The 19,093-nt window shown below is 46.6% G+C and overlaps 1 protein-coding gene across 3 annotated transcripts in view; it reads left to right on the forward strand.

The window, feature by feature from the left end:
• HIPK2 (homeodomain interacting protein kinase 2) overlaps window positions 1-19,093 on the forward strand; it is a 126,275-nt gene that overhangs the window by 98,579 nt on the left and 8,603 nt on the right. For 2 of the 3 annotated variants that reach the window (XM_039708316.1, XM_039708317.1), the window contains exons 7-12: window positions 1,292-1,454; window positions 4,000-4,219; window positions 5,720-5,841; window positions 10,150-10,292; window positions 10,649-10,825; window positions 13,757-14,038. In XM_039708316.1, the coding sequence (XP_039564250.1) occupies window positions 1,292-1,454; window positions 4,000-4,219; window positions 5,720-5,841; window positions 10,150-10,292; window positions 10,649-10,825; window positions 13,757-14,038 (1,107 nt within the window). The remainder of the gene's footprint in view (window positions 1-1,291; window positions 1,455-3,999; window positions 4,220-5,719; window positions 5,842-10,149; window positions 10,293-10,648; window positions 10,826-13,756; window positions 14,039-19,093) is intronic. The other variant, XM_039708318.1, reaches the window with a different exon arrangement.

A 19,093-nucleotide genomic window follows, 5' to 3' on the forward strand; every position in this document is an offset into this window, starting at 1 on the left:
CTAGGTCTCTTCATCAGCCTTAGGAATCATATAAGATTGTTCCTTTTGAAGGGATGCTGTTTCTTAAAAGTGATGTGAGGATATACTCCCTACCTCCAGCAGTTTAGCTCATTACAAAACGGTCAGCATACAGCTGATTTTCACTGCTTGGAATTTCTCTTTCTCCATGTTGGGATAATGGAAATAAAATAAATGCCTTTATACTTTCTGAGGTTGTGTTTCAGACTCTGAGGTCACATTTGTAAAAACAGTTATTGTGGAAGAATTGTGGAAAACCTGTATTGATTTTCAGATATCAAAAGTGAGATTGTACTAAGAATACAGGGTTGCCTAGGTTCACTGTTGTTATCTATTAACTTCTGTATGCTTTGGTATTCTAATTAATGAAATATGGACAGTTTCATCTACAGATGCCTACTGTGCTCTAGCAATGTAGAGAGTATTTAATCTCCTTTACTGGGGCACAAAATAGGATACTTCTCAAAATTTCCATTGCTATATCAATAACATTTAAGGGAAAGTCAGTGTAGAGGAAGAAGCTGTAATCATTCCCCCAGAGATCCAGTTCTCAGTGTGAGATAACCTCAGAACCAGATTCCCTCGGGGCTTTGAGGAATTTGCTTTGGAACAACTTTTTGATATTAATTGTCCCATTGACTGCAAGAGGAGATGTCATGCTTCAAGATAAGCATCTGCACAGGCATTTAGCCAGACAGGGGCAATGTTTTAACTGCTTAGCTGGACTCAGCTCTTGGTGAACAACTACTTAAAAGGAACAGGGATGACTTTTTTAGGGGGTCTCAGTGATCGAGAACAGTGAAATTCTTCCTTGCAAAAGACATGTAAAACTATCTTTACGCTTACACTGAGGCAAAAAGCATGAATTTTCTTTTCCTGTCAGGCTCCATCATCAGGAAAAAAAAAATGTTTCTTTCTTTCTTGCTCTCAGTCTCTTTTAGTCTTTTAATACAGCCACTTTGTATTTCTTGCCCTGTTCCCTAAAGAGCAACCAATTTGCTTGCTTTTGTGACTTGTATTGCAGTGCAGAGACCCGTGGGAGCACCCAGGAGTCCCAGGGCAGCTGCTCTTATCTTGGCCTTCTTCAGTGCAGTGTTAATCTGACTCTCACCGGTTAAGAGAGACCTGAATAAAATAGCAAAGGGCTTTAGGAGCCTAGAAAGTGCTAAGCTTGCCATGGAGACCTATTGCAGGGCCACTGTGATGACCTGTAACCTGTGTGAGTCGCTTGGTTGATTTTCTCTGCCTTCCTTGCCCCCCATTCCCTGCGCAGTGTCAAGTCCTGCTTCCAGAACATGGAGATTTGCAAGCGGCGGGTGAATATGTACGACACGGTGAACCAGAGCAAGACACCATTCATCACCCACGTAGCCCCAAGTACATCGACCAACCTGACCATGACTTTTAACAACCAGCTCAACACAGTCCACAACCAGGTGAGGGCATCAATCACAAGCAGCCAGTGCTTGAAACATTTATGTCAGGAGGGCCTAGAAGATGAAAAGCAAAGTAGCATCCCATTTAACATGCCTGCCAAGAGATGGTGCCTTTCTACTCTCCTTCCTCTGCTCTTCTCTTCATTCTCTTTTCTTCAGGCAAGCAGTAATCTTGTGACATTTTGTGTGACGGGGAAATGTTGCCCTTGTTGTTTATGTTGTTGTTGGGGTGATAAATCCTGCTTACTTGGGAGGTTGCTATGGGGAAAAGCTCATTAGTCCCTTAATGCAGCAAGCAGTACTTCACTCCCTGGGTCAGGCAGAAGTATTTGTGATCTTACAGCCCTTCTTCAAATTGGCATTGAAGTAAAGTTAATTTAAACCCTCTGTAACAGACACAGCACTGTAACTGATCAACAGGAAAGAAGAGTTTAGCGATAATATTTGTTCTTACCTCTCATTGCTTTTACTTCAGGGGCCACAGTTGATGTGGGAACTATGTGCATGTGCCCCAGCTGTGAACACATTGCACTCCAGTTTGGTGGGCTTTGCCTTTATAATCGTGATTTTTATTAGTTTTGATTGCCCCAGTGTTGGGGGGTGCTGTGTTAACAAATTTTATGTGACTAGCAGGCTAAGTTGTTTGCTGTGGTACTGTATTACAGCAGTGAAAGGAAACTCTCCAGGGAGAGCACTCTAGGAGACTGAAGCAAAAAAATAGCTGCTGCTTTGAAGCCTTTTGGGACAGGCTGCTCAAGATTCACTCTAGAGATTGCAGGTGGCATTGCGGAAATGGCGTTTGGAAAGCAAGGGAGCTGAAGGAGTGTGTGTAGATGTGCAGGATGCTCCTGTGCCAGTAAGAAAACCAGACTTCTTGACTCTGGTCTTGATACATGTGATCACAGAAGGTCTTTTGAAACAATTCAGGCAGGCACAGACAGAGATAGGTCATGACTTTGTGTGAGAGGGTACTAATTACAAACACCAGTTCCCTTTCTAGGCTGTTTCTGAGGTGCTGACTGAAGAAATGCATGCTACATGCTCCCCTAGGCCCCAGCTGCAGGGCAGAGACACTGTTTGTACCACAGCTACTTGTAGGAAAGGCAGACTTGCTTTCATTTCCTCACATTTCGCTTGACATTAAGATCAGCTGTTGGCTGGGGAGATCCATGGTCATTTCTGAATTCTCATAAGGGGTGTGTGTTCTGAGCAGAGCCAGTATGCCCAGTGTTCCTAGAAGAATTGGCAGAAATATTTCCAGGAAGAGTGTTTTAATTTGAACAAGTTCTAAGCCTTTCACAATTCTCTTCAACATACCACTTGTCTTGGCTTTCTTTTGTTTCCTATCTCTGCAAAATATCTGGGGATTACCTCCTTCCAGTTATGGCTTCTGAGATTACCAGTATGGAGCTGCCGTGGTTGCTGCTCAGTGTGTTGTAGAGGAGAGCAGATTGCACTTCACAGCCCCTGCACTGAGAGGAGAAGAGGAGAAGGAGGAAATACTTTGTTGTCACATCCTTCATGGCTGTGGCTGTGGCAGTGCAGTGTAGGTCCAGTGGCAACCAGTGCAGTGCAGAATGCTTAATTTGCTCTCTCCTGCACCTTGATCAAAGCCTCCTCCTGGGTTCATACATTCACCATGAGAAAGAGTTGTCTGACCTATAGTGTTGCTGGCATGTTTGGACAAAGGGGAAGGATAGGCTCTGGTCTGGTACTGTCTTGCTGCCTAGGCATGCATGTTAAAAACATATATTTCAAGCAGTGGCAGAGCTGTTCAGTTGCCCGCAATTGTTAGATTCAGTCCAAAATAAAAATAAAAAAAGTCTTCAGATTTCTAAATTTTTAAGAACTCTGGGCTGATTTTCCTGGCTTTGAAACATCCCTCAAGTGGAGTTTCTGCTCTAAGAGATTTTAAAGACAATTCAAGTGAAGTTTGGACCTTGCAGGTATTAGCATTGCCTCCTGTTATGACTTCTGATTACTTCAAATTCCAAACATAATTCAAGGGGCTTGTGCCATCTTAGATACAAGGTATCTAAGAGGAAAGGCTAGAATGGATTTTCCCTCTCAGGATATTTCACAGGGCATGGAGGTGCCACATCTATTTTACCTAAGAAATGTGAGTAGCTTCTAGAGCTATGTACATGATGAGTGAACAATGTGATTTGTGGATAGCAACATTTTCTGAGCCCATCTTCCTCATGCTGCAAATCAGAGCCAGTGGGTGAGAAATGGAGCTGCAGTTCTGCTGTAGGGGACGTGCTGTGTCTCTGGGCAGTACAAGCAGTGCTGTGTGGCCAGAGGTCCCATGGCATGGCACAGCAGTGGCACACCCAGGCTGATTGTGATCCTTCCCCCAGCTCTGCCCTTGTCTCTTTACTCCTCAGTGTCCAGTGTTCTACCCCTTGTTTGCTGTTTTGATTTGATTTTTATTTTATCTTACACTACCTTACTTTATTATTTTTTTGGATTTTGCTTCTTCCAGCGTACCCATCTCCCTCATTTTTTTGTTTGTTTTTTGTTTTAATTCCCGTCATTCCTTTAGACCACCAACCTGGCTCCCACCTCCTCCAGTGCCACTATTTCCTTAGCCAACCCCGAGGTCTCCATACTAAATTACCAATCTGCACTCTACCAGCCCTCAGCGGCGTCCATGGCTGCGGTGGCCCAGCGGAGCATGCCCCTGCAGACGGGAACAGCGCAGATCTGCGCCCGGCCAGACCCCTTACAGCAAGCCCTCATCGTCTGCCCACCAGGCTTCCAAGGTGAGTGACAGCCTCACCAGGTCTTGGCCTGCTGCTTCGTCCAGCTCTTGTTGGAAATGAGATTCCTCAGATGAGGTCGTATGGCAGAAAAAAGGGCTGGCCTAGTAAATCAGAGCAGCGAGGTTGTTGCAGGTGGAAGTGTTGGCAGGGGATCTTGCAGGCACCTCTAACATCCTGAGTTGGAGGCAGCTGAAACTGAGAAGGGGCTGGGGGAGAATATGTGGTGCTTGTCATTCTTTGCCCTGAACAAAGTTTAAGGCTCTTCTGCCGTACTTTGGTAAACTGGAAAGCTTTCCCACACAGTACCAGTAAATCAGTACATATGTATGTTATGGGTCATGCTGTCACTTCTCAGTGACTCCATTGCTAAAAGGGGAACTCGGGAGGATAATGCAACAGGGAGCGTGGTGCTGGTGGATATGAGGGTTCTCCCCCATAACAGATGCCATGACCAGTTATGAGGAAAATTCCCTCCGCTCCAGCCCTGCTGCAAACAGCTCTGCCTGTGTATACTAGTGGTAGGAACTATTGTCAGACAACTTGGGAGATGCTCAGTGTTAACCACTTGTCCTTCTGTTAACTTTACATGCTGTAGCAATTTGGGAAAACTTGCCAAGTGTCTGTAGGAAGTGGTCTAAATAGACCTCAGTTCAGCTGGTGCAACTTCTGCTCTTCATTTCTACAAGCCTGTCTGTGCATTAGTCTCCAGGCACTTGTTAAATGTTCTGCAAGATTATCAAAGCTCTTTTGAACTAGAGAAGTTTAGCTAGACCTCTTCAGCGTAGTTAAAATGCATCTCAAGGGTTTGACTTCAGAAGTGGAGTATGTAAGCGACCATCCTCAGCTTGCTGCTTTGAGAAGGCTCCAAAGTAGAGGAGGCAGCACAAGCTGTGCCATGCACTGAGGTGCCTCCAGCTCAGTTAGGCTAATGTGGGGCTCAGCCAGCAGTGACTGGAGTTTGGGGCATGCTAGGGCCTTTCAAATATGAGTCCCAAGAAACTGTGCTGGAGAAAATCCTCTGTCCCCATCAAGGCTGAGGGAGTATGGAGTTCTGGATTCCCATCCCACTTTGGTGTAAAGAGAGCATTCTCATATAACAGTGGGTTTTGGCTGATAAAGACCATTTCTTGTTATTAAACCAGAAATATGGGAAAGAGAAGCCATTCACTCCCCTCTTTTCCTTTTCTGCCCGTGCACATTGTATTGCAATATTTCCCATGCGCTTGAGGTACCCTAAAATACAAACTCAGCTAACCTCTTATTGCCTTTGGAAATGTCTTTTCTGCACCCTTATACCTGTATCATGTTTGTGAACATTTGATGGACATGTTTGGGCCAGGGTGGAACAGGTGGCACTCTGATAGCTGATTATTCAGAGGGACTGAACATTGCAATTTAAGTGGACATCAGCGAGTGCCTTTAGACTCCTCTGGGAGCCAGCCCCTGTTCCTGGCCATGCTGCTGGTGGCTCATGCTGTCCCTTCTGTGCTGGTGGAACAGGGTTGCAAGCCTCCCCTTCGAAGCACGCGGGGTACTCGGTTCGGATGGAGAACGCCGTTCCCATTGTCACTCAGGCTCCTGGGGCACAGCCTCTTCAGATCCAGCCAGGACTCCTCGCACAGGTAAGGAATTCTAAAGGCACCGAGCTCAGCAGGTATTTACTGTGTTGTTTAGCTTTTGGAGGCTGAGGAGAGAACCTTTCTCTGAGGGCATTCTGTGGTGCAGTTTGGAGACTTGGGCAACTGTATATGCGTCGGCAGCTTTCTCTGAAATGTCAGAATCTCCCCCAGCTCATTGTTCAGCTCAAAGACTATGTCAGAGTTGCAAAAGCCACTGGAAAAACCCTTTCTCTTTCTGCTTTTCTACTGAAATCAGTGGGAAAGCCTCAGGGAAAACAGTGTCAGACCTCTGCTGAGAACGAACCTCTAATAACCTCCTGCATCCTCCTGAACTTGAAATCTTGTGGGGGTAGTTTGCAGCCAGGAGTTGCACTGGTGCATTTCATGCTGCTGATAAATACATTTCATGCTTTAAGTTTTCACCATTCTGTTTCATGAGGACCTCTGCACGTGAGGTATGAGAGAGATGTGGGAGATGGAGGCAAGGGCCCCACACTCAAGGAGCTCTCCTTGTCAGCAGCTCTTATTGGCACAATTCTTTGAAATGTTCTCACAGGAAAAGCATGGTTTCTCCTAAGGAAAAAAAAACCAAAAAAAAAAAAACCAAAAAAAAAAAAAACCCAAAAAAAAACCATGAATGGGAATTACTGATTACGTGCACATCCTCAAGGGGTACCCTAGCTCCTCAAACCAGAGGAGCAGTTCATTCCTCCTTGTGCAGGCTTCAGTGAATCTGCCTCAGCTGTTGTTGAGCTGGCACCATGGTACCTCTGCTGATACCAGACAGGGGAAAAAACCATCTAGTATACTTAAAACTAAGTTTTGCAAGCTGGAAAAGATGACCAGCTTGTTTGATCTGCCGTATGCCAGCATGTTCATATAGTCAGGAACCAGAAGACTTCAGGGTTTACTCCTGTGTGTTTCACTGCTGGGGTAAGACTTTTGGTGCTCTTGCCTCCCTTTTCCAGCTGCCAGTCACAATTATCTGGTGAAGACAAATCAAAATGCAACTTGCAGCCTGTGTGATTTCCATCAGCTAGAGTGCCCTGCCCCTTCCCAATAGCAGGGCCTTTGTCAGAGAGCTGTCTGAAACATCAAACCAATCTCTGCTGCAGCCTGTTGTAACAACTGACATGGGCCACCTCCCTTGTTTGGTGGGAAGGAAGAGCCTAAGAGGCAGGGAAACAAAAGCCATGGCAAAGCAAGGAGCAGTCTGTGCAGGCTCCTCTTTCTTGTCCAAGAAGTCAGCCAAGGCAGTGAGTGAAGGAGGTCACAGAGCTAGCTTTACATGCCCCCACCATTCTGCCAGGTCTCCTATGGTGTGCTGTCCTTTGGGGCTTGAAGGGGTGAGGGTTGGATCTGAAACATCTAAAGACAGCAGGATCATGAAAGATCTCAGTACCTCCTGCTCCTTCTTTCTTCTCGTGGTGGCTTTGCTGGGCTCTATGCAAGTGAGGGATGTTTGGTGGTAAAGCTCCTCCTGAGCACCCTCCTGCCCACAGGTTACCAATTTCTGTGCTGCCCCTGCCACGTGAGCACCTGTTTCATGGGCATCCCATTTCATACTTTCTACTGACATTTCATTGACTGTCACTTCCAAAGGGGAATTCTAGCTGTTTCTGAGAAACAGTCCTCACTTGCACAGACTTTTAATTTTTGATGTAATAAAAGGGAGGACATGTGCCTGTTGCTGTGCCTGTTTGTCTCGCGCGATGAGAAATGCGAGCTGTCTCTGATGGCAGGGTGCTCTGATTGATGCTGGTGGCATCTGGTGTCCATGGGCCTCGCTCGGTTCGGGCTGAGCAGCTGGTCTGATAAACAAATCTGTACCCAATTCCAGTTTCCTGAATGGAAAAACACAGCTTCTTTGTGATGCATTGTAGTCACATCTGATCTTGGCGGCTGCGTGTCTCTCTCCCAGCAGAGAGCTGTTCCTCTCATGCACAGCTGCTTATCTAATGCTCTTCAGCCATGCAACTGCTGTGACTGCAAGAGGGACTGGCCCCAGCAGAGAGTGCAGCGCCTCCAGAGCCCATTTCTGTCTGTCCCCTGCTTTATTTGTCCCACTGATGAGGCATGGTGCTGCTCCTTGTGCTCCCAGAACTGTGGAGTGCTGTCTCCCCTCGTATCCAGCTCACGGCACAGGTTTCTGTGTCTGCACTCCTCAGAGTGCCTGTGGCTGGTAAAGCCTTACTGCATCCCAGTGCAGCTGGCATCCAGTTCTCCCTGTGCATTTTGTACAAGACCAGATGTCCCAGATGAGGGACAGAGGGATCCAGGGCAGGAGGCACTGACAGAGCTTGAGCATCGTGTCTGGCAGCTGTGTGTCTGCAGCCTGAGGCATGGAGCTAGGCAGTGCAAGGCAGAGCAAGCAGCCTGCAAGATGCAGGGTCAGTGGCTAAAGTAATTTGTTTGTAACTTCTCTGTGTCTCTTTTCATCCTCTCAAGTAAATGTGGTCCACATATTGTATACACAGAGACCAGTGAAAGGAGACTGATCCTGTCTTTACTCACAGCTCACTGCGGCTTCAGATCTCAGACGAGGCAAAGCTGTACAGTTTTCCAGCAGGCTTCCATGGTGTGACCCAGAACTGTCCCCTGCCCTTGAATAACACCCTGGATTCTTGATTTTCTCTCCTTTTAACTCCTTCCCAACATCACTTCCTACAGAGGTCCTGCCGCTGGCTTTCTAAATGTTATTCCATTAGTTGTTCCTGCTCTGTGTCCGGAGTACAATCTTGGTCCCTCCAGGGGACCCACCAGCTCCCGAGGACAAGGGCCAGAGCATTGCTTCACCACCCCACCAAAATTTCATAGTAATGCACTGACTGGGAATGGGCTGCAGCTGCCAGGACAAGCCTTCTATGTGTAAGCACAGCACACAGTGCTGGTGGATCAGCCTGGACAAGTCTTATCTGCAGATTAAATGATTCAGTGGTCCTTACCTAATAAGTGAGGAATTTGTGCCTAGGAATTTGTGCTCTGACACTGCATCTAAATTTATGCACTGTAGTCGGACAAGGAGCTTAGATTTGTTCCATTCCCTTCCTGAAAAGGGAGGAAGCAGTTTTGTGTGCAAGTAAATCCAGGTAGTCCCATGGGATTGACTTCAACAGTAGTTCAGTCTCCTCTTTTAAAGCAAAGCTGAGGTAAAAAAAGAAAAGAGAATAATAAGAAGGCTTTTTTCCTCCGTGATCTTTTTGTGCCTTTGCCTCATCCTTTTACCTGCTCCAAGCATCACCAGTCCATGGTTGTGGCTCCCTAGATGAAGGGCTCTCAGGAGCCTTGCGACTCTCCATCCTTTGCAGATGTTGCCAAGAGGCCTCACTACAGCAGCCTTTTCATGTAACTCAGCAACACAAAAGTTACAAGATGATCAAACTTAGGACTAGAATTGGGAAAAAATGGGTTTTTGCAGGGTGGATTGTTTTGGGGTTTGTGTTACTGGGGGATAGGAGGGAATCATGGGAACAATTAACACAATCCTTGTGAGGGTGGGGAAGGGGGTAAATGCGTGCCTGGAAGAAGCCTCCCCTCAAATTTAGCCTCCTTACAACAGTGATATAGCACAACACAGGTCCAGTAGAGTAGTGCAGGTTGGGACTAAGGTGGGCTGTATTTGGTACCCCTGAGTTCCTCAGCCCAGCAGCAAAAAGCTGCCAGAACCACATTTGGGCAGCACATGGCTGAGAAAGTTTCCCATGTCCAAAAAACAATCATCTGACTTGCACAGAGTCACTGGAGCAGGACAACCTGAGTCATGCCTGTGGCAGCACAGCTGGAGCGGTGATTGCATAGCAGAATGATGGCTCAACTCAGAGAGCAGAGATTTTCCACCCTCTAAGAGGGGGGAAAACGTTGGAGAGCACATGGAGAGAGGACAGGTATGCAATGTGTAACTGGGCATTACTTGAGAAAGTAAGCTGGCTGTAGAAAGAGGAAATTAATAATGGAGCCATAGTGTCCAGCTGATGAGAGAGTCAAAATTAGAGGGTGCTAAAAAATTTGATGTTTGGTTTGAAATGCCAACAAGTTTTAATCCCTTCCATTCCCTGTTTCACTTAAAACACAGCTGCTGCTTTGTATGGCAAGAATTTTTTTTTGCCCCCTCCTTTGAATTCTCTATATTTATAACTATTTCTGCTTATACTGTGGTTTCCTAACAGTGTTTGTCTTCTGTGACTGAAAGGTGGTAAAAGCTGTGTAGTATGACCATGACCACTATTAGAGGCCCCAGCTGAGTGTGGACCATCGCTCATGTGCAGTGCTCGATGCCTTTTGCTAAGGAATTGCTTTTCCTGTCTCTGACAGCAAGCATGGCCCAGTGGCACTCAGCAGATCCTGCTCCCTCCTGCCTGGCAGCAGCTGACCGGGGTGGCCACCCACACTTCTGTCCAGCACGCCACCGTCATCCCGGAGTCCATGGCAGGCACCCAACCGCTGGCAGACTGGAGGTAAACTGGGCGTGCTTGGAGGGGCCCTGGAGTACCCACAGGTGTTGGAGGAGCCATGAGGGATGGGGTCTTGCTAGGCTGCAGGGCTGAGGGGAGAAGGGCAGCAGCCTCTGATACCCCTGTCTGACAGCTGTGGGAGACTTCTCTGCTCCATGCCATTGGAGTGGAATGTTGTGCCCACACCACTCCTTCAGTCTCATCCCTGGGGAAAACGCTCCATCCTGGGAAAGCTGGGAACCCAGCGGGCTCTGGAGGAGAGGGCACCTCAGTGAAGGGTGGTGGGAGGCTGTGTGGAGGCGCCTGCCGAGCAGCCGCCGGTTGCATTCCCAACGTGTGCCTGTGTCCCCGCTGTGCAGGAACACGCACGCCCACGGCAGCCACTACAACCCCATCATGCAGCAGCCCACGCTGCTGGCCAGCCACGTGGCCCTGCCCGCCGCCCAGCCCGTCAACGTGGGCGTCGCGCACGTCATGCGCCAGCCACCCGCCGCTGCCTCCGCCAGGAAGAGCAAGCAGCACCAGTCGGCTCCACGGTGAGTGCCGCGGCTCCCGGCCTGGCCGCTTCCCGCCACGCCGGCGTGCTGGCAAGAGGGGTGCTGACTGACACCTGTGGGGCAAAAAACAGGCTTAGTTCCACAGCCTGTGAGGGATTGGATCGCGCATTTCATGATGGGGCTCTTTGCTGCCTCACCTCTTTGGTACCCAGGAGGTAGTCAGGGGTGTTTTATTATACCCAGAGAGCATCATTTTGTGTGGGAGTTAGTGGCTGGAGAAGATACAGACTGGGAGGCTCAGGCCCTGTTCAACTTGTTATGATGCTGCAATTACCCAGAGCCTCGTAGTCACGATGATTTAAAAACATAACCATATTCTCAGGTCAGTGTGATGCAGTGCCCTTCCCACATCCTCTGGAAGAAGCACTCCTGAGGTGCAGCATATGCACCTTGAGGAGGCTGCATCTTCAGCAGTGTGTGCCTGATGTGCACACACAAGATCTGCCCTTTCCAAAGCAGTGGGCTGATGACAGTCTTCTGAGCTTTACTGTCACGGGGAGTGGAGGACTGGGGTGCGTTTAGGCCACCTGAGCTCTCTAGCTCCTAACATAGGTCGTTAGCCCCTGTCTTCAACAGTCCACACCAGCAACAGATACCCACTATTATACCCTGGCCTTATTACAACTATGGCAGCGTAAAACAGGGATCATTTTATAAGGATATCTCATACAGGGCAGTCCTTAGCATCTGTCATCTCTCAGTAGCACCATTTGGTTCTGGAAGGAGGAATCTGGGGTTTCTTGCACAGCTCAGATGGTAGGATGGTTGCAGTGCCTGTCACAGCACTGCAGTCCTGTTCAGAGGAAAAGGCTCTTCAAGATGTATGTGCAGCTGCTCTGGAGAAGGTCCTTTGGGCTGTGCAACTAACACACTTCTTTTTTAAAATTAAAAAAACACAAAACAGCACGGGGGAGAGAACCAAAATGGGTCACCACTTGTGCAGTGGCAAAAGCTTGAGCTTGTGGTTTTCCTGGGTGACTGGACTGGTGCCAGAGTGGCTCTGAGTTCGCAACCAGTTCAACTCAAGTTAAGAGGCCACTATTTAAATCCTTCCCATTTATCTGCTCTCTAATGTTGGATTTACTTTGGGTGGGCTCCAGCTGTCTTAGTCTATTCATAACATAGGCAGCTCTGTCCCCAGCTAGCCAGCAAAAGAGTGTGCCTGTTGCAGCCAGTGTGCCTGTGCAGGGCCTCCCCTCTCCTGTCACTTTAGGGTGGGGTGGCTGTGTCCAGGAGGAATGGGGCACTCTCAGAGCAAAGGGTTTCTACAGCTTCATTGACTGTGACTCTTTTTGTGCCAAATGAGGAGCCGTGCTCCTTTGGAGAGGAGGGTACTCCATGCTGCTCATTGGTATTCAAAAAGCACTTTGAATGCTACTGTGCAGCCATTTGTTATGCAAAAGAGCCTGTGTAAGTTGGTGTAGTGTGATATACTGCCAGGGTGACTTCCTTTGATGGATGCCACCTATTCCTTTTGTTAGCTTTCGGGCCAGGCTGAACATGCAGCCCAGGCCCCTCAGTAGAACAAAACCAGAACTTTGGGGTTTTCTTCCTTTTTGAATCTCCAGATGTTCTGCAATAACAAAAAGAAACACAACCAAGAAAGGAAGTGTGGGAAATGAGTGAAATGGGCTTCAGTCAGTGTGCTTTGGTAAATAACCCCATCTGTAGACCCACACTGCACTGTTTGGCTGATAGTTTTATGTTTGGATCCCTGATCCAAGTGTCACTTTTCCGACTGGTCAGGCAGGGAAGCTGGACTGGGAATGTTTCTCTACTGTGTAATAAATATATTATTTCTTTCTGATTTATATCTGTTGTATGCTGCTTCACACAGGAATGAAACTGAGTATATGTCCTCCCATCTGCCTGCTCTCATCCATGGGACACCACTGTCCTAGAGGATAAAGTATTGAGCAGGAAATGTTCATTGAAAAAGATTCTTAAACAGCAACTCATTTCTGTTTAAAAAAGCAGATTTCTTGATAAGTGTTTGTAGTTTTCCACAACAAATTCTAATTTTACCTCTATTTTTTTCTGGCCAAAAAGTATCTGGTAATGATGCATCCATGCAGGATGCAGGAGGAAGGGATTATCATTTGGATGGTTCTCCCTCCTGTGTCAGCCATGCTGTGCCTGCCTTTGTTCTGTATTAGGTTCTGTTTTTTCGGGCCAGGGTTTTATGAGCCCTTAAAAGGGAACCTAATACACCAAGGATAGCTTAGCTATTACCTTTGGAGGCAAAGAATGAGCAGGATGGCTTCTGCTGCAGTGTTAGAAACAGAAAGGTTTAATAAAAGGAAAAACAATAAACAGAAAATCCGATCCAGGTACAGAGGTCTGATCCTGGTAGAAACACGTTCACAAAAGCCTCGTGGTTTCTTTGTTCTCTCTTTTTCCACCTTATGGCCCAGGCGGGACCTTTTGGCTTCCATCCAATTAGGTGACCCCAAGGTTTTAGTGAAGTCTCTGGGGTCCTATAAGGTGGCTTTTCACCTGATCGTTGGGAGAAACTTCTGGGCTTCCTTCCTTTTTTGGGGGACAAAGGCTAGTTTGCCCCTCTCTCATTGGGGGCATCCCCCTACACTCCTTCAGTTCTGTACGTCTGGGCTTTGTGGCTGGCCCTTACCCTCCCAGTGCAAACTGTTGAGAGGCAGCAGTTCATATCTGGAAATTTCTAGAGAGAACAAATTTGAATTTTTTATTAAAAGAAGATACTTTTCAGCCAATTATATGAATAAGTGATGCAAGGCACTGTCTTCTTTGAAGAAGTGACTGTGCCAATTCTGCAGTTTTCCTAGACTCCATAAATCAGTGCTACTGAGCCAGTGACCAGGACTCACAAACCATGGCAACGGGCGACCTAACCGTGCGGCGCTCTAACCAACTAATGCTTTCCCCCTCTTCCAGCAACGCGTCCACCTATGAAGTTTCATCCTCCCAGTCCATCAGCTCGCCCCAGCGGTCGAAACGCGTGAAGGAGAACACCCCTCCCCGCTGCGCCATGGTGCACACCAGCCCTGCCTGCAGCACCTCGGTGACGTGCGGCTGGGGCGACGCGGCCGGCAGCGGCGCGCGGGAGCGGCAGCGGCAGACCATCGTCATCCCCGACACCCCCAGCCCCGCCGTCAGCGTCATCACCATCAGCAGCGACACGGACGAAGAGGAGGAGCAGAAGCATGCGCCCGCCAGGTGAGCCGTGGTTCTCTGCTCTTCTCCGTGTGCAGGGGAAGGAGAGAGGGGCTACATTTGGGTCTCATTGGCCAGGTTGTCTTTGGTTTGTGAGGAAAATGACTAAGCTGAGGACTCCACAGATTCAGGTGATGCTCCCTTCTGTGCTCTACATCTGCTGTGTTACCTTGGGGAAGTGTAGTAGTCTCTCCTTACCATGGTCTCTCGTCTGTAAGAGGAAAGAGCAGTTTTCTCTATCTCCTTTTTGTGGAAAGAAGACTGTAAATTATCTATGGTGAGAAGCCACTGTAAATTAGACATTTATTTAATACAAGGACAGAAAGATGGGCTTGGAAGGAAGGGACCATTAAACTACGTCTTTCATATGTTTCCTCCATGTTTTCTTTTAAAAGCTCTCAAAAACAGTGTTTCTGTCATAAATACTCAATAATGATGAATATATTGCAAGAGAGTTGCTCAGTCTTGATTGTGTTGCCAAAATATCCTTGAACTATGGTAAAAGTGGCAGAAACTGCTTCTGTCTGACTCTGCAGAGAGGCATAGATGAGGCTAGAAAGTGGGGGCTGAGTTTGCTTCTCAGAGAATTAACTCATCCAAGTGAATAGCAGGGCCCAGGACTGCTGCCATTGTTGATCATCCCTTGTGGATCAGAAAGAGTAAAAGTGGCAGAAACTTTCTGCTTTCTGTCTGACTCTGCAGAGAGGCAGACAGAAAGCAGAAAGTTTTAATTTTGTACTGTTGGTGAGTCTAGCCTCTAGATGAGGCTAGAAAGTGGGGGCTGAGTTTGCTTCTCAGAGAATTAACTCATCCAAGTGAATAGCAGGGCCCAGGACTGCTGCCATTGTTGATCATCCCTTGTGGATCAGAAAGAACTTAATTTTCTAGGACTGTCCTTTCAGCACCTTTTGTCACATGCAAGTGCTCTAGGTTTCCCATCTGATGGCAGTCACAAGACATCACTCTGCTTTGTAAGATGTAGAGAAGTAGCTTTGCAAACAGCTGAATAATTATACCATCCCTATATTGGTAACTGAGATAGGAAACTTTTAACCTTATCCTTCCAGGGTTGTTGAGAGAGGATTATTTTTTTACTTATTTAGAACACACTCCATGGCAGATTTTCCTTTAATCACCAGAGATACCCCTCTGTATCTCTGCATCTTTGCAGTGTGGTGATAAGTGAAGCCTGCAAATGTGCACAGAGCAGATGCCACACATTTGGCCTCTAGGAGCTAAACATCTGTAAAGAAGAGCCATATGATTCAGGCTGGAATTTCAACATGTTTCCCAACAGCTACCACTACTTCCCATTCCTCTCTCTGTGCTAGTGAATGCCACTGGGCAGCAAGGGCTCAGTGCCTCTCAAAGTCAGCCTTGCCATGAATGCAGTGGTTCACAGGACAGTGAACATATTCCACTTTAAAAATAAAAAATAAAAAAAAAAATTAAAAATTGCTGCAACATTCCTTGCTTAGGTAGGGCAAGAAAGCATGTTTCCAGAAAGAGTTGCATGAAGACCTCTGTGAAAGTCAAGGGGACTAAAAATAAGGAGCCCCTACTTACAGGGCTCTTCTGGGAAAGGAAGGGCAAGACAAAAGAGATGCTGAAAACTCGAGGGTCATGGGAGCTCTTTTAAAGCATGTTTGTTTACCCATAGTGCTGATTCCAGGCTTTGGGACATTATGTGCAAATCCTTAAACTTACTATCTGGGTGTCATTCTTGGGTCCAAAGGGGAGTGAAGAAAAGAGCTGGGATACTGCAGCCACTTCAGCCAATGGTTGTCTTTGCTTCAACTTTGCTGCCATCTGACTAGTTCCTTTACTCAGCACATCTCTAGAAAGACAGACAGAACAAAGTTCAGGAACATGTATGAAAATTGAGTTGGGAGTTTGAGGTATTAAAAGATTTGAGTCTGCTGAAGGGCTTGGGAAGTTGTCCTGGGAGCCAGACATACATAAACAAACTGGCTTTGATATGACTAAAGCATATTCCAGACACGTTCCTGCCTGGGATCAGATCCCTGGCTACTTTTTGTATCCATATGGCATATCTATAGAGTGCCAGGGTGCCAGCATTCCAGAAAGGCCAGAGCTTAAGAGCTAGATTTAATTTGTGAGCCACATAGAGACACTTTGCATGGACATGAGTGAGTTAAATTTCCTGTGCAGGTGTAACCGGAGCAAATGGAAAATCAGAGGTAGAGATACAGGTGGAAAACAGCATGGCCAGAATGAGAATTTTTTCGTTAAAGTCTCCAGGAGAGCAAAATCAATTTGCTCAGTACCTTTTGACATGGGTAGATGTAAGACCAGGTTCTCAGCTGGAGTGAGAGTGTAACTTCCAGTCAAGGAAGCTGTATCAGCATTTAATGCCAATGAACTTTGTCCCTGCTGAAGTTGAAGTCTTTCTCATTGAAAGTTTGTCTCATTCAGGAAAATGCCTCTTAAGTTTTCTTGCCTATTTTTTTGGCTCCAAGAAAAATGGGAGTGACAGTGAAGTATGTGCTTAATGTAATCAGGGCCCAAAGGTTCAGGATCTGAGTAGAAAATGAAACCATGCAAAGAATGCATTGTCTGGCTCATATATGCAAATATTACCATATTGGGTAATAGCTGTGGTGTGGGGGTGAAAATTTCAAGGAATCACTTGAAACGTGCTGTTTTTCACATCCTAGAAGCATTAGCTTTTTCTAGGTTAGAATATAGAAATCAAATGCCATTTGACAGATCAAAGGTAGTTGCCTGATCACATCTTATTGATAGCAGTGGTAACTTTGCATTGCATTCCCTGTCATTGAATCAGCTCCTGAATTTGCTACAGCACCTCTTTCTTTTACTTCTTCCAGGGCTAGAAATTGCCCTTTGACCCATGAGACTAAAAATGTTTATTTTATTGATTCCTTAGTGTAGAGAGATTGGTTGTGAGAAGTAATAGATCCTTTGATGATGTAAGAGTTTGTCACCCTCAGTTTAAAAAGTACTGGTAATGTTGCTAAAATATGATACTGCTGATGCAGTAAAGGAGCTCTACAGCTTGGATTTACTCAGACAGAAAAGCCTTTCTGTAATACCACAGAAGAAGAGAGAGCTTTTCTCGTACAGGGAATGCACATTTTTTTATTGGTGAAAGAAAAATCTGAAAAATGGTGATGTGGTCAGGATTTTCCTTTTCCTACTGAAGGGTAGGAAGTATTATGTGTTTATGAAATACCAGCTGGTCAGGAAGGCAGGACAGCATGTTTTTCATTTTGCACTGTTGGTGAGTGTAGCTTGGTGTAATCTTTATAAAATCGATAATGATCTCAAAATGTTGGGCTCCTGTTGGGTAGAGGTGCAGGGGAGGAGGCGTGAGATGAGCTCTGGAGGACCTGCTCGGTGGAGCCTTGTCAAAGGGGGCCATCTACTGGGCCCCAGCCCTGTGCCTAAGGCACAGTCACCGAGGAGGAACCTCAGCTGCAGCTCAGCAGGGCCCATCCTCACAGAGATGGCCAGAGATTTTCAGGGCGCAAATTCCTGATTAGAAAAGTAATTTCATCAAAAACAAGGCATTCTTGCTGGCTACACTGAGGTTTTTTTCTAGTAATACCCTCAACACAGTGAAATCTGGAAAAACTACAAAAAGTTTTGACCTTTGTTTAAGGGAAGAAAGTGTCAGGAAATTAACTAATTAAATAGCAGACTTCTCCTTTCTGGTTTAATGAAGGGTTTTGTTCCTTCAAAATGTAAGCAAATAACAGGAAAATTAAATTGAAATGGTCAAAATAAAAAGGGAACAGTTTTACCAAATGGAGCTGTTTTTACCTGGTTTCTGGTGCTCACAAAGTTTTGCATGTGCTATTTTGTCCTATAGAACATCAGGGGAATAATGGCTTATAAAATGCATTATAATAACAGGAAACAGTTTTGTCACCCTGTTTGTTTAATAGGCTGGTACACTCTAAGATCAGAATACTTTACAGAGAGATTTCATAGGGCAAAGAGACTTCCAGTGCTGTGCTGTAAGATAGTAACTCCAACTGTTATTTATTCTAAATGGAAGATATTAGGTCTAACCATTACTTATAAAGCACGGTGAAGAGAGTGAGACAGAAAGCAGATTGATATTTGTTTTTAAAAATTTACTGGTTTTTGGTTTCTCTGCTTGCTCTTGCAAGAAAGTCTAGTGGGCAGGGCAGCTGACTGATAGTGCAAGTGCCGTCGCAGTGGTTGGAGCTCACACTCAGCAAGTGGCACATAGTAGGGGTTAACTGCTCCCCAGCATGCAGCTTCACCTGCTGCCCTGGTTTAAATGTAAATCCTCCCTTGATTAAATATTTCTAAAGCTTAGAACTGGAGAGAAAGCAGGAGATGAGACATGGAACAGAGAGGCACAAAGGCACCTTGGAACTGTGGCAGGGAGGGAGAGCACACAAGGTCCTGGGGAGGGATGCACTGGGCTGCACTGGTGGTCCAATGAGGGATATTTCTGCATCCATGCATTGCAGGGCATGCCAGGAGGAAGGGGTGGAAAGAAGGGGAGTGGACATGGCTGTTGTGACATGCCCAGATGACCTCCCCTCTAAGCAATGAGTGCAGGAGCCAAGGAAGACAAGACTCTCCTTGAAACAATACAGTGATGGCCTTCAGCTGGGTGGTTTTGGGGATGCTTCCAAAGAGGCAGGAGAGCCCCTCAGTTCCCCACTGCCTGTGCTGCTGTCATAGGTAACATCACTCCAGCTTGGTTTTCCATGGGATCCTAACAGTAATCACTGTATTTCTGCACAAAGCAGACTGACTGCTGATGTTGCGTTGGCATGCTGAGGAACTGCCTCACTGACCATCTTCACTGGCACAAAATCCTTGTGGGCTTATGGGGTTTTCCCCTCCCTCTTAAGATGGGAAGCTCTGTAGTTTCTGTGTGAGTCTCACCTCTGTAACAGAGCGTAAGCAAGTTTTTATTCACCTTGTTCACGTCATAGTGCAGTGGTGGTGGAGCCCAGTTCAGGAGACTTACACACAGAAATTGCTGGTAGGCACAAACCAGGTGTTTCTGTCAACTTGCTGATGCGCATGTGT

Source organism: Passer montanus, unplaced genomic scaffold (genome assembly GCF_014805655.1).
Source record: "Passer montanus isolate IOZ18808 unplaced genomic scaffold, ASM1480565v1 scaffold20, whole genome shotgun sequence".
Taxonomy (NCBI): domain Eukaryota; kingdom Metazoa; phylum Chordata; class Aves; order Passeriformes; family Passeridae; genus Passer; species Passer montanus.